This window comes from Gossypium hirsutum, chromosome D12, assembly GCF_007990345.1.
Source record: "Gossypium hirsutum isolate 1008001.06 chromosome D12, Gossypium_hirsutum_v2.1, whole genome shotgun sequence".
Classification (NCBI taxonomy): domain Eukaryota; kingdom Viridiplantae; phylum Streptophyta; class Magnoliopsida; order Malvales; family Malvaceae; genus Gossypium; species Gossypium hirsutum.
Window position 1 is genome coordinate 43,455,837 of NC_053448.1, and position 14,550 is coordinate 43,470,386.

At 31.4% G+C, this 14,550-nt stretch overlaps 1 protein-coding gene across 1 annotated transcript; it reads right to left on the reverse strand.

Annotated features, from left to right (window-relative positions):
• Positions 1-4,998: 4,998 nt before the first annotated feature.
• Positions 4,999-8,353, reverse strand: LOC107946009 (stachyose synthase). Its single transcript, XM_016880192.2, has 4 exons — positions 6,487-8,353; positions 6,220-6,397; positions 5,762-6,129; positions 4,999-5,673 (listed from the first exon to the last, which is right to left on the reverse strand). The coding sequence occupies exons 1-4, from the start codon at positions 7,966-7,968 to the stop codon at positions 5,101-5,103; spliced, it is 2,601 nt and encodes an 866-aa protein (XP_016735681.2). The 5' UTR covers positions 7,969-8,353; the 3' UTR covers positions 4,999-5,100.
• Between the last annotated feature and the right edge of the window lie 6,197 nt (positions 8,354-14,550).

Sequence of the window (14,550 nt, forward strand, 5' to 3'; positions counted from 1 at the left end):
CTGAAACAGGACTACTGTTCAGAATACACCTGGTTTAAAGGTGGGAAATCTGAGAGGGAAGAGTCTAAATTAAGACTATCTCTTTGGATTTTATTGTCAAAAGCATTGATTAAATAAAATGACAAGATGTCGTGTTGGTGACAAAGCGTCAATGAACAATCAAGCAATGATCACCTTGCAATAAGAGGATGTTTTCTCGGAGAAGAAAATCTTTCATTTGTGCATAGGCATTTGGTATGACACCTTGAGAATGGTACAGAGGTCTAAAGTGCTTCACATTGCGATAAAAGAAGATCGAGAAGTCATGTTTTTCTACCCTTGGGTTACAGTGAAAAGATGATACAAATTTTGTGTCTCAGTGGATTAAACTTTGAAGTTTACAGTAGGGGGCAATCTGATTAAGTTTTTCTTTGGAGACGCCAGCCAAGTAAGAAGGCGTTGTAGCACGTCAGTGATAAAGTCTTAGTAAACTTTGAGTAATGACAACCTAAGCGGGGTCATTATCTAAAAATAATATTTTACATTCATTCATACACGTCTAGTTAGGAGCATTTGATTTATTCTAATCATGACATCCTAATCATTAGGCATAATTAGGTTCATAAATTGAATTATACAGGTCATGTTCCCAGAGAACAAACCGGTGAAACTTCAGTCTTATCTCCCTGAAGTTGCAGTGAAGCAGACAGAAGAAATCAATCCTATCTCCCTGAAGTTGCAGTGGAGCGGATTAACATCCAGATCTTATCTTTCTGAGGTTGCAGAGAGCAGATCGCATCCAGTCTTATCTCCCTGAAGTTGCAGTGGAGCAGACAGAAGAAATCAATCCTATCTCCCTAAAGTTGCAGTGGAGCGGATTAACATCCAGATCTTATCTTTCTGAGGTTGTAGAGAGCAGATCGCATCCAGTCTTATCTCCCTGAAGTTGCAGTGGAGCAGACAGAAGAAATCAATTCTATCTCCTTGAAGTTGCAGTGGAGCGGATTAACATCCAGATCTTATCTTTCTGAGGTTGCAGAGAGCAGATCGCATCCAGTCTTATCTCCTTGAAGTTGCAGTGGAGCAGACAGAAGAAATCAATCCTATCTCCCTGAAGTTGCAATGGAGCGGATTTACATCCAGATCTTATCTTTCTGAGGTTGCAGAGAGCAGATCGCATCCAGTCTTATCTCCCTGAAGTTGCAGTGGAGCAGACTAAAAATAGCAATTTTTGTTCTTTTGAGAAGCTACAAGGTACAAGTCCTACCTCCTTGATGTTGCAGTGGAGTGGATTGAAGCACCGATTCCTATACCTTTGAAGACGCAGTAGGTTGGAATGAGGCTACTTGAAGAGCGCCAAGGTCCAGCATGACCGGGCAAAATTGGGCTTTAGACTCTTTGCTCTGTTCCCGTTACACGACAACGAGCAAAGAGGGGCAGCTGTGATACCCAATTCTTGTCCGGGGCCCAAAACTGTTTACAGCCCACATTTGGCTGAATATAAACCAATCACATGAGGCCCAATAAAGCCCAAACCAATAACACTATACAGCCCGAATTTTTCAAGGTCACAGAAACCCTAAGAGGCTGATGGTTTCGGCGCCGCAACTACCCACGTTCATCAAACCGTTCATCGAGCCATGTCTTTGCTCACACGTTCGGCAGTTTCCACAAGGCCCGTTTCCACGTTCATTCCACCTGCAAATAAACCACGAATCACATCACAACAGGCTAGGATAGGAGTTAATTAATAGTTATTAGTTTTGGGTATAAGAGGCCGATTGTAAACCGATTTTGGGGTGAGCAAAAATTCTGTAAAGAAAAATTAGAAAGAAAATACAGAGGAGAAAGAAACAGAAAAGCAAAAGTTTTGAAGGTGAATTTGGATTTTCGTTTACTCTTTTACTCTTTTCTTATTTTATGTTTTCGGGGTTGCTTTTCTTTTTAATAAATGAAGTAGCAAAAGGAAAGATGAAGGATGTACTTACCAGCAAGGAAGAAATCTGCTGCCGAATCGGAGACAGAGGTGCCAGAAGATGCGGCTGCTTTGGGTGGTGGCTTGGGATAAAGAAAACCCTAGCAGAGCATTACTCACATTTTCTTTTATTTTGTTCTAAAGCAGAAAAAATGAATTTTAAAAACAAAGCAGATTTTTTTATATACTGAAATCAAATCGGTGCCGTATAAGTGACCTGTGCGACCCGACCCATAAACCCGTTTGGATCCGTGCATTTCTTCTAAAGGGACTATTTGCGCAATTAGTCCTCATGTTTTTATGGTGTTTTTCAATTTTTTTATTTTTTTATTTCTTTCAAATTTTACTGCACATTTTATGTCTGTTTCAATCTAACCCGTGTTGTTGCGCAGCGTTTTGGAGGGAATGGATTAATTTCCCTTTTGGTCCCATACTGTTTATTGTGTGTTCTATATAATCCATCGGTGTTTTATTTGTTTCAGATTTACCCCGAATTTCTGTTTTAAGTTTAATTTAGTCCTTTTGATTATTTTTCACTATTATTGTATTATTAATTATTGTTATTATAATTATAATTATATTATATATTATTATTACACCTATAGGTACACGCATATATGTTAATATATGTATGTATTTATATATATTTAAACATTTTTAAAAAAAAAATACATATGTATATTTTTATATATTTTATTATTATTTTATTTTCATAGTTTCTATATACATATATGTACACGTACATATATTTATATTTTATATTTTTATAGTTTTTATATATTTTATAATCCAAATATTTTTTTTATATAATGTATATGTATATATGCTATTCGACACTTTTATAAATATTTTTTTTAATCTTTTTATATGTACATATATGTTCATATTTTTATAATTACTAGTATGTTATGCTTACATTTTTATTTTTATGTAAACTTTACATATATATATATATTTTGATTATATTATTTTATTATTTTTGTATACATATATGTACATGCATCAACATCTTATCATACTTTTAAAGAAAAATATATTTTGATTTTGGTCAAAATGCTTAAATCATCATTTTTTTTAAAAAAATTTTAAATATTTGGTAATCATGATTCTCGAGAAAGATCGTGTCCTAACTTACTGGATCGTGATCATTTTTCGATGAATTTAGAAAGTTAAGTATTTATTTTACAATAAATTCGCAATTTTCAAATAAAACCTTATTCTCGGGAATTCAAAATGCCGGGTCCTAACTTACTGGTCGTGACATTTCGTTATCTCGAAATAAGAATTTCTAAAACAAAAAGCAATATTTGGTATTTTGAAGATATAAAATATTGTGCCCTAACTTACTGGGTGTGGTGTTTTATTTCTTTGAAATGAGAATGTTTTATCATTTTAGATTCATTCACGGGTTAAAAATTTCTATTTAAAATCTTTTCAAATTTTCGACATCAAGACATAAAATAATCAAATTTGGTACCGATTTTTGGGCGTCACGAGGGTGCTAACCCTTCCTCGTGCGTAACTGACTCCCGAACCTGTTTTCTCAAATTTTACAGACCAGAATTGTTTTTTTTGGTGAGCCGATCACACCTTAATAAAGGATCGGTGGCGACTCCAATTTTTGTTTTTAAAGTCGATAACTTATTTTTGTTTTCAAAAAAATAGTTTCGGCAATTATTTAATAAATTTAATATTTTTAATTTCTTTTTTTGGTTCTGTAAATAAAATTATTTGTTTGGAATTGAATTGCAATTGAAAAAGTAATATCAGGACACTTTTATATAATAAATGTTAATTCTATTACAATTTAAACTTAATTTTGTTTAATAATATAAAGATTAAATTAATCTATTTAACAATAAATGAACTAATTTGATCCAATTTTTATTATATAAGGACTAGACCTTGGGACAAAAATTTAAACCTATTTTTCAAGCCAAATCCGGACTTAACAAATGGGACTAAATTTTTGATTGGGTCCAGCCCCACCATGAACACCTGTAATAAGGAACCCTCAATGATATATATCACTTTATCTGAAATGGTATTAGATAATATTAGAAAGATGACCATTCAAATCTGCTGTTTCGTTTTCAAGGGGATTGAAGCGTTGGAAGCCGACAGGTATTGACCAGATTTGTGTTTGGATTATGTAACCGCTGGCTTTGGGGGGGGGGGGGCAACATTAATGGACACTTGTTGATTAAATGCGAAACTTCAGTATCTTGTTCTTCCCTCACCAAGCTGTTGTTTAGTAGTTGTTCATTAGTTATCTTACCCACTGGTTTTTTTGTTTGAATGACACGTTTGAAAACGACGACTAAAGCAATGGGGTACAGTCACTTACCCTCAAATGCTTCTTTTCTGGCAATTTTGGTGTGTTTCTTAATGATAATGTTTTGTTTTTCTTTTTCTTACACAATTTTCAATTTTATCTTTTATTATGTATCGAAAATTAGAGTTCAACATTTGGCATAAAATTTATTTAAATAAAGTTAAACGATTAAATTGAAAATCGATGGGTTAATCAGTTTAATCATCAATTTAGATGGACGAAAATAAAAATCAAGATTTATCTCTGCACAAAAATAATGAGGTCGTACTCTTCCAAATTCTTTAGGATTTAAAATTGAGATACTTAATAAAAGAAAAAAAATTAAATTAAATAATTTAAATTTTTATCTAAATAATATAAATAAAATAATTATTTAGGCAAAATGGTGGAACACCCCTATCAGTCATCTCTCCTTGCTGCAAATTTGTTCAATGAAAAGACATGATTCAGTTGACATGTCTTTCTAATATATGATTAATTAAGTCTTGTTAATCACAATAAGTTAATATTAAGAACCATTAATGTCATTGTTCCAAAAAGATGGCCAATGTCCCATACATCATTTCATTCAAGTTGCTGTTCTAGCCATCAATTTGCCCTATGTTTCAGGCCATTAGCAGCTCCACATTGCAAAACATCTTATCCTTTTGGACCCAAATAACATAACAGCAGTAGTTACTGTCTAAAACTTATTTGAAACATGAACTTAGATTGTTTCATTATTTTTGAATTTTAAGAGAGGAATGATTAATTACATCCTTAATTAGTTTCAAACCTAAACAATAATCCAAAACTACTAGATAAAAGTAATTTAAAAGACAAAGACCACATCAGAAATTCCATTGGCTTCCTCGGTCCAAGGGAGATCGAGCTTTAATTTGCCATCGGCAGACCACTCGGGAGCCACCTCGGTACCGTTCAAGTAACAGGTCTTTGGAGCAACATTAGAATAGGCTAGGAAGTTCCCACCACCTTTGATTTTGAGCCTTGCAGCTGCTGCTCCAGTCTCGTTGTAGTCCAATTCTTGTATTGTCCCTCCGGAATTGAACATGTCAGTTACACCGATAGGGGCGAATTTGGCGATAGGACCAAGGTTTTTCACGGGCACGAAGCTGAAAATCTCAAATGAAGATGGTTGGATGGTGACTTGGATCGGATTGGATTTCGGTGTCAACAAGAGTAGGCTTTCAGCTTGGTCTAGGTAGACAACATACTCTTCAGCCTCACCCATTGCAGCAGCTTCCATGCATTGGTCCCATTCGATATCGGTGATGTGCACTGAACCAGTGACAGGCTTGTAGCACTGTGGATAGCCGATGATCCTTCGAACCTTACTGTCCCAACCGGCACCTTGGCAGTTGAAAGCTCCAATAACACCTCCATACTGCACAAAGTCGTAAATTTGAGATCATATATGAAAAGTAACTTCATGTACAAGTAAAGAAAAAAAATGGTAACAATGAAGGAGGTACCTTATTGAAATTCCATAGCTTGAGAAGGGACTTATTATCGAATAAAGGGTTTACAAAAAGACAATCTCGGGTCGGAAGGGCAAAGCGCTGGCACTTCGGGATGGTGCCATCAGGGTGAACCAGCTTCTTAATAAGGTCAAAATTATGGCAGCCAAGGGAGTCGCTCAAATAAACTGGTCCACCGCATATTGCCCTGGATCCAGCATGATATTTGGCACAAACATGGTCAGATTGGAACATGTCCCAATCAGGTTGTATGATCTGACCCATCCACAAGCTATTATAAGCACAGTGGATCATGTGAACACCTTGCAACCAGAAAACTCCATTCGGATCCCCATTCGGGTCTTGGAACCAGAAATCATCACCTGTAGTGAAATATAGATGAGACCAAAACATGTTTTTGGTACACTTAATGTAAATTGGTGGGAATTAAAAGACGTGTATGAGTTTCTTACCAACTCTGCCCATGGATATCTGTTTTGTCCCAAGGAAGAAAAAATCATTGCATTGTTGCATGCTGGAGATGATTCCAGTCCCTTTGAAGTTCTTTGACAATGAACTCGATAAACCATTGTAGTAAGCCTTGGCAAGGTTAACCCGGCCTCCGTATTCTTCGGATACATATTCGAGAGTCTGCATTGAGAACATAATCATATAGAATCATTACAATGCTTCATCAAACATATGCTATAGTACTAATTCGAGTTTATAAAGTTACTTACGTGAATAACATCAACTTTTACTCCAGTAACACCGGATTCAGAAAGGTGAGAATGCATGGAATCAAAGAAATCATCAGCTTGATTTGGATGAACCAGTCCAATCCCACCTTCAACAATTTTATCCACGGCCAAATCCGGCATGGTCCCATCAAGTCCTGAAGAGACATTACAAGGAACCACTTTACAATCGAGGTGAGTTGCTCCTGGTCTAACACCACCCCAAGCACCACAAAGAGCATGCCACACCCAAATGTCGTCTAAACCTTTGAACTCGGTTCTCAAATCCCTTGTAAATGCCTTCAAGCCGAAGTCATCACCCTTGCAGTCAAAGCTTTCACGGTTTCCATTTGGGAGCCCACTTCCTTCTACTTCAAACATATCATCCAATTCTTGTTTCAGCTTCTTGATCTTGGTTTCAAACTCGGAAACATCAGTAGCACCGGATTGAAGTGCCTTGTCACGAGCCTTGACGGCATGTTCGATTTCAATGGCCTTAGTGATCAGCATCTTAGGCTTTTGTGGATTGAATGACAAGGCATTAGAACCCAAGAAGGAACCACCCTTGTATTTTCTAAACTTGTCACACTCTTCAAATCTATGAAGCCTAGCAGTCATTTGTTCCCCACCAAGGGCGAGGTTTTTAGCATCCTCATTAGGGTCATCACCATCATTATTAATGCTTTGCCACCCATCATCGATGATGACAAACCTCGGCGACACCCCTGCATCGGCAAACTCTTTAACACCCTGCCATACACCAGCCGGTTCAACGGTTAAGTAAAAAGCATCCCAAGTGCACCAACCAAATTTGTCAACTATACTAGGAAGGCTCTTCTCTTCCAAGAGCTTAAAGGTATTAAGATGAACCCTAATGGCACTAAATGCTTCTTTCATCAAGTTGAAAGGGTTTTCAGACACATGAACGTAAGCTATTGAACTAAAACAACATGACTTAACATGACTAGACCCACTCTCAGCAAAGATCATGACATGTCCATCATTACCAGGTGTAAGAGCAGACCTGAAACCACCTTCAATGATGGGTATAATTATTACATAGGACTTAATTTCAGGCACATCTAAAACTACCCATTGAGTTTCCATTTGCAAATCAGACCCTGAAGTTCCAACCCATTGTGTAGACCACCATGTTTTGAACCTAAAGATACTCAAAAATTTCCTATCAGTAAACCTACCCAATGAGTTCACCACACTATCAGATGGCTCATCAGTATTGAACCCTAAGAACCCACCTTTGTGAGACAAAGCCTTGACTCGTTGAACCAAAGGAAACGGTGCATCAGACTCTGTTTCATTACAAACCAACGAAAATGGTCTGAAACTAACATTGCTAGGAACATCATGTAATAAAGGACAACCTTTGACACTGAACTTTCCCTTACATAAATCAAAACACTGATCCAAACTACTAGAACGAAGACGATTCAAAATAGAATTAACAGGGTTGTTTGAAGGTGCCATAACAAAAGCCAAAAAACTCTCAAATCCTAAACAGATTTATACACACAAAGATCGAATTTTTGGTTGTCAATGTGGGGATAACAAGAGACAAGATTTATACACACTAAGGGACCACTTTTTTTGGGGAATCTAAATCCTAAACAGATTTTAAGTTAATGAAGCGAGTGATTTACGAAGAAATGTGGGAAATAATTTTGGTAAACTTTACAAAAAAATGGAAAAAAAGATTACAAGGAAAGAACAGTTATGGTAGTTGATGAACTTAAAAGAAAGAACACTGATTTTTTGCTTGCACACAAAGAAGATTTGGTGATGAGCTTTGTTTCAAGCTATGGATGTATTTATATATAGAGAAATAAAAGGAAGTGGGTGCATAGTAAAAGTTGAATTAAAAATAGAATGAAAGTTTATCTAGATAAAAAGAAGATCATGTTGGGCGGTTGATGGTTAGTTTCCTCTTAATTTTGTCTCGTCTTGTTTTTAGTTAAAATCTTTGTACGCATAGAAACCTAATTTGATTAGATGATGTATGCATGCATGCATGGATGTATGGATGTTATGTTATGTTATGTTATGTTATGTTAATGTATGGTGAAAGAGAACTAGAAACTTCTTTAATTCTTGGGGCCAGTACTGATGCAGAAAGGAATAAATGGTCGGTGAGAAATTTTATTTATTTTATTGGGAGATACCATTGGCTAGAACGCCATTCACATGGGAAATGATGACATGAGGAAAGATCTCAAAGGTTTAATTTAACATAATATCTCTATTATTCATAATATTATTAGTAGGTCCAACTAACCATGTACAACTAGCAATAAATTTACATGTTGATCAAGTACTTAATGTGATAAAAAATCCTATTAATCTTTTCGAGGATGATATCTATCTCACCCAATAATGTTATCATTGGGGTTTAAACTTGATTTCTCTTTCTGTGAGTGTAATATGTCTTATCATTACATTCAATTTTATTAGTCTCGTCATCACTTTTAAATGCAATAACTAATGGTGTTATCAATTCGGACCTCAAAACCAAATTTAAAAAGAAGGATTGAATTCTAAATCGTAATATAGTACATGTACTAAAACCAGAATTAGATGAATCCCAAATAGGTCTTTCTGGACGGATTTGTGGAGAGCAAGGTATTATCCAAAGCACGAAAGCCAACCTTAGTGTTGGCTAAAGCGTAAAGCTAATAATGAATTATTTCTATAAAAAAATTATACTATTAATGGTTAACAAAGTGAACAAACACTAAATAAATATTGTTTATTTTTAATAGAAACGTCCAATTTTTAGACTAATTTAATGAAGGAAATAATTAGATATGGTGGCCAACTGATCTCTCAGGAAGACTGCAGAGATTTCTGGCCGATTAAGTGCGTATTGAAATTAATTTTTCGATTTAATGTTTAATTAATTTTATGTATTAAAATAATATTTTATTACTATTTTTAGCTTGCTAATTAAGCATTTACCATAAATAGTGTAAAAACGAATGTCCTTTTCATGGGCAAAATGGTCAATTCCAAGTGAATCTCCGGACCCAAAATGACCCATGCCCGACTATCCATCAAATCTTTTCTCAAAGTCAAAATTGAGGGTGAGTTTAGACTTTAGATAAGCGATTGGATATGATGCGTTTAATTCACGTTATAATATTTAATTTTACTGTTATCGTTATTTTTATACTAATCATAACTAAACGTATCGCCCATCCAAATCCATAAATTGTAAAAATGTTATAATATCTTCAAATTTTGGTAGTTTTGTTATATTTCATTATTTTAAAATTTTAAAATTTAAATCTAGTTATTAGTTGATTATTTTTTTAAAAATTTGTTAGCATGGCATTTTGAAATAAAATAATAGTTATTTGATAATCAGCTTATTCATGGACCAAGTTATCTCTTAAATCCGAAGGTCCATTCGAAATTTGAGAGAATTTGAATAAAAATATTAGACTCGAAAAATGGGATAGGACAAAAAAAATAAGTCTATTTAAAATATAGGCTGAGCTTGGACTTGAACATTCAAGGCTCGACTTAATTTGGCCCATTTTTTAAATTTTGAAATGTTTTATATTATGTTATTTTTATATATTATGTAAATTTGGTCTGTTTAAAAGTGCGTAAATATCATGCCTAGGCCTGATCGAACCTGATCCGACCCATGAACATCTCTATATTTTATAATCATATAAAAAAGACATTGTAATGAATTTAAATTTAATAAAAAAATCAATGGTGTTAACAAATAAATTTATATTTTTAATTAAAAATAGAAAAGATTAAAATTCTTGAAATAAAAATAAAGAATTAAATTTCAAATTTATGAAAAATATAGAAACTTAGGGTATATTTTAAGATAAAATATATACAAGTGTGATATGTTTCTTTTCTAACGATTTTTTTTTCTTTTTGGAAAAAACAGAAAGTGAGGAAATAAATCTTACCATTTCATGGAAAGTAGAATAAATGGTTGCTTGAAAGTTGAAAGTTGAAAGTTGAAAGGTTTAAAATAAAAATATTTAAAAAAATATTTTTGCATATTATTTTTAAGTTATCTTTATTATTTTGAATATAAAATACTTATTTTTACATAAAAATTAAAATAATTATAAATTAAATAAAAATAGAATTTAACTAAATCAGAAATCATTCAAATACCATCGATTTGGATCAATTTTTAATTTCTCAAATTTTTAGCTCAACCTTAAGTCAAACTATGACATTAATCTCTACACTATGCATAAATTGCAGATTTAGTCATGTACTCTATTTTAATCAAGTTTAGTTTTTATACTTTTTGAATTTTGAAATTTCAGTTTTAACCCAAATAATAACAGTTAAATTGGTTAGGGTAAATTCTACCATTACTCTCGTATTATGCGTAAGTTGTGAGTTTAATCTCTACTCTCCATTTTGTCATTTTTAGTTTCTATACTTGTCGAATTTTAAAATTTCAATATTGACTTCAACTGGATAGTTATTAAATCTATTAACTAAAATAATATGACTATTTTGTGAGTATTAAGAAATTGAAAAGGCTTTATACATATGATAATATGTTTATCGAATAAGATTTTAGATGTATTAAAATTTAACTTAAAAAATTTAATGACTATTGTTTAATAGGGATATTACATGACGTTTATATTTATTGATCAATAGGGATATTACAATCCTTTTCCAGAGTTTACATTTATTAAAGTATAAATGAAATAAAACTCTACTTCTAATGAATATTAGAGTTTAAAGTACATCAAACTTATCTTGATATTGATGAATATCTCTTTAATAATAAAATATTCGTAACACAAAAAAATCATTTTCATTTAATTTAATTTTTTCAATAATTTATAAACAATATCTAACTGTCAAGCCGCTTACTTCACCTATCAGTCTTTTCTTTTCTTTTTTTGAAATAAAAAAATCATAGTGCTTATTTAGTGAAAATTATATAATTCAACGAAAAACCAATTAAATATATCACATAGATAATTTGTGGGTAAACTGCACCCAAGGTCATTAAATTATTAGTAAGTTTATGTTTTGGCTATTTAGCTTCAAAAAGTTACAAAATGTTCATTGAACTATTTAAAAGTTTTTACTAAGTCACTAAACTGTTAAAATCATTGTTGTATAGCTTTCTTTATTCGCACCACATGCACTAATAAAAAGCTCTCACCCCATTCTCTTCTATAGTCTAATTTTTTTCATGAAACAACTTTTAACATCACAAATCTATGAACAAAAATCCAAACAACTTTCTTCTTTAATCTCTGACACTGACAATTAGATCAACTTTGATTTAAGGTATGTTCTTCTACTCATTGATGGATACTGATCCACCATACCAACCAAAGAATAGTCATTTGGAGCTTACTAGCTGGCCTTAAAAGAAAAAATCAAACTTAACAACTTACTGACTTAAATAAATTTTTTGAATAATTTAGTGACCATTTTGTAACTTTTTGAAGTGAATGGCCAATACGTAAACTTATTAATAGTTTAGTGACATTGGGTGTAGTTTATTCACAAATTATTTTAAATACAAAAACAAAAATAAAATAATGATATTCTAAATATTTGGGTTAATATGTAGTTCACCCCTTGAACTTGTCTAGAATTATCTAGCTAGTACTTGAACTTTTTTTTTATACCTAAATTTGTATTCCATTACACACATAACCCCAATTTGTTAACATCATTAATTTTTAAGGGATAACATGCAGTTTGTCCCCTGAACTTGTCCAAAAGTATTTAGCTAATACTAGAACTTGTCCAAAAATTTATATTTTTAAAATTAATTTATATTTTAAAAAGACTTTTAGTTTTTTTAATTTATGTCTGCCATATGTCATATTAAGAGATTGTCATGTTGCTACTATAAGATTGATCATCAATATTACGTTAGCACAAATTAACGGTGTTACTACGGAGGTACAAATCTAATGACGAAATACAAATTCGGATTCCAATTAGGTAAAAATAATTAAATACAAGATACTAAATATTTAAGCAGAGGAATGATGAGATGTGGGGCCAGCCTAACCCATTTCATCATTTGGTCAAGGATTTAATAAAAAGAAGAAGAAGCAGTTTGGGCCCAAAGTAACCAAGTTGGGTGAGAAAATCTACTTCAAAATGTTGGAACCGACCTTTAACAAGGAAAAGATAAAAAGAAGAAGGAAAAAAACAAAAACAAATTATCGACAGAGACTTTTTGATTATTTATTTATTATTTCTATTTTTTTTTTAAAAAATATTTCTGTTTTATTTTTTATTTTTGAAAATTAAAACACAGGTTTAGTAAAGAGAAAATAAAAACTTGTTTAATAAAAATATAAAAACATATTTTTTTACCTATTTTCCAACCCATAGGAACTTAATAAAAAACTAAAAAGATTCTTACATTTATATAGATTCGAAATAGGGAAGAAATTTATTTATTTTATCGAGTTTGAACAAACATAATATATTTTTGTAAAACTAATAAAAATAACTTTTTATTATTTTTTAATTTTTATATATTAAACCGCTAATCCAAATGCAATTATATTTATATAATATCATGCTAGACCTTTTATTTTTAAATGTTTTTTCACATGTTATATACAACCACTTCTTAAGAAATTTTATGGAATAAATAGGGATAAAATAAGTATGTAAACTTAAATTTAAGGGTCAAAATGGATCTTTCACTTTTATATAATATTTTTTATTAGAATTATAATTGTTTTTATATAATATCAAAATGCAATTATATTTATATAATATCATGCTAGACCTTTTATTTTTCTTTAATCTTTTTTTCACATGTTATATAAAATGGAATAAATAGGGGTAAAATAGGTATATAAACTTAAATTTAAGGGTCAAAATGGATCTTTCACTTTTATATAACAGTTTTTATTAGAATTAAAATTATTATTAAATAACTAATCAAAATGAAATTATTTTTACTTAATATCAATATATATATTTTAGAATAATATCATTATATCCTTACTTAGGAAGAAGAGCTTGCCTTGAAATGGTATTGCCCTAACGTGTTGAAGTCGACATTTGACTCTTTAATTCAAAGTAGGGAATGAACATGGTTGAAGGGCAATAGCTTAGTATACCCAAAATTGAACCATTAGAGTTGCTTAATTTATAAGATTGTTTGGTATTTGTTAGATTCTTTATTTCGAGTTTGTTTTTCTTTTAAAAAAATTTTGTAGTTCTTCATAAACAATATTAGCTATGATTTTCATTATCTTTTATCATAAGGGAACGTGCATGGATGAAAGACTGTATTTTATTATTAATAAGGAACTGAGCTTGAATATGGAAGCTCATTTTATCAAGATTATGTTTCTTGGTGTTGTATTTTAATTTATTTATGGAGGATGTTGTATAAATATATTATTAATAGGATATTGAATAAAATAATATTTCTATCCTTTATATCTATCCATGTCCTCTTTGGTTATTTGCAGGTTACAGATTTTCTTTGATTATTTGTATCGTTTATAACTTTATTAAATCCCAGAAACAAATTTAAAAAGAAAATCTCGATTTGTTTTTCTTGACAATTTATTTAAAAGCTTGCCACGCTAGCAAATATATATCATCATCCTTGCATTACGTTACATTCACGTTAATTGGAAAACTCATAAATTATTATTATGTATAGTGATAATTTAGTCCTTAATAATTGCACATTTTTAACCTCCAAAATTTATTCAAATTATTTACTTTTAGATGAAACAACTAACTGAAATTTAAAAACATTAAATCCACATAAAATTAATAAAAATATTAAAAATTCAACAAATTAAATAAAGGTCCATACAAATTTTTAAAAAAACTTATCCATGTTAGTATTAAAATATGCATAAATTGTCACATCAATGCCACCATAATTTTAATAATTCAACTAGTTTTTCTGTCTAAGAAAAATTAATTTAACTAAATTTTAAAAATTGAGAATAAAAAATGAAAAAATTCATTATTTATTTATTTTTGGTGCAAAAGGAAAGTAGTTTTAAATTAAAATGAATTAAGTGGTGGAATTTGCTTTATCTT

Excerpts from the sequence above, each read along its gene's own strand:
- LOC107946009 (XM_016880192.2), bottom strand. The coding sequence starts at position 7,968 with ATGGCACCTTCAAACAACCCTGTTAATTCTATTTTGAATCGTCTTCGT. Across the intron at positions 6,398-6,486 it reads TAAAAGTTGATGTTATTCAC|ACTCTCGAATATGTATCCGA; the intron begins GTAAGTAACTTT and ends TTCTCAATGCAG. Across the intron at positions 5,674-5,761 it reads AGCTATGGAATTTCAATAAG|TATGGAGGTGTTATTGGAGC; the intron begins GTACCTCCTTCA and ends GACTTTGTGCAG.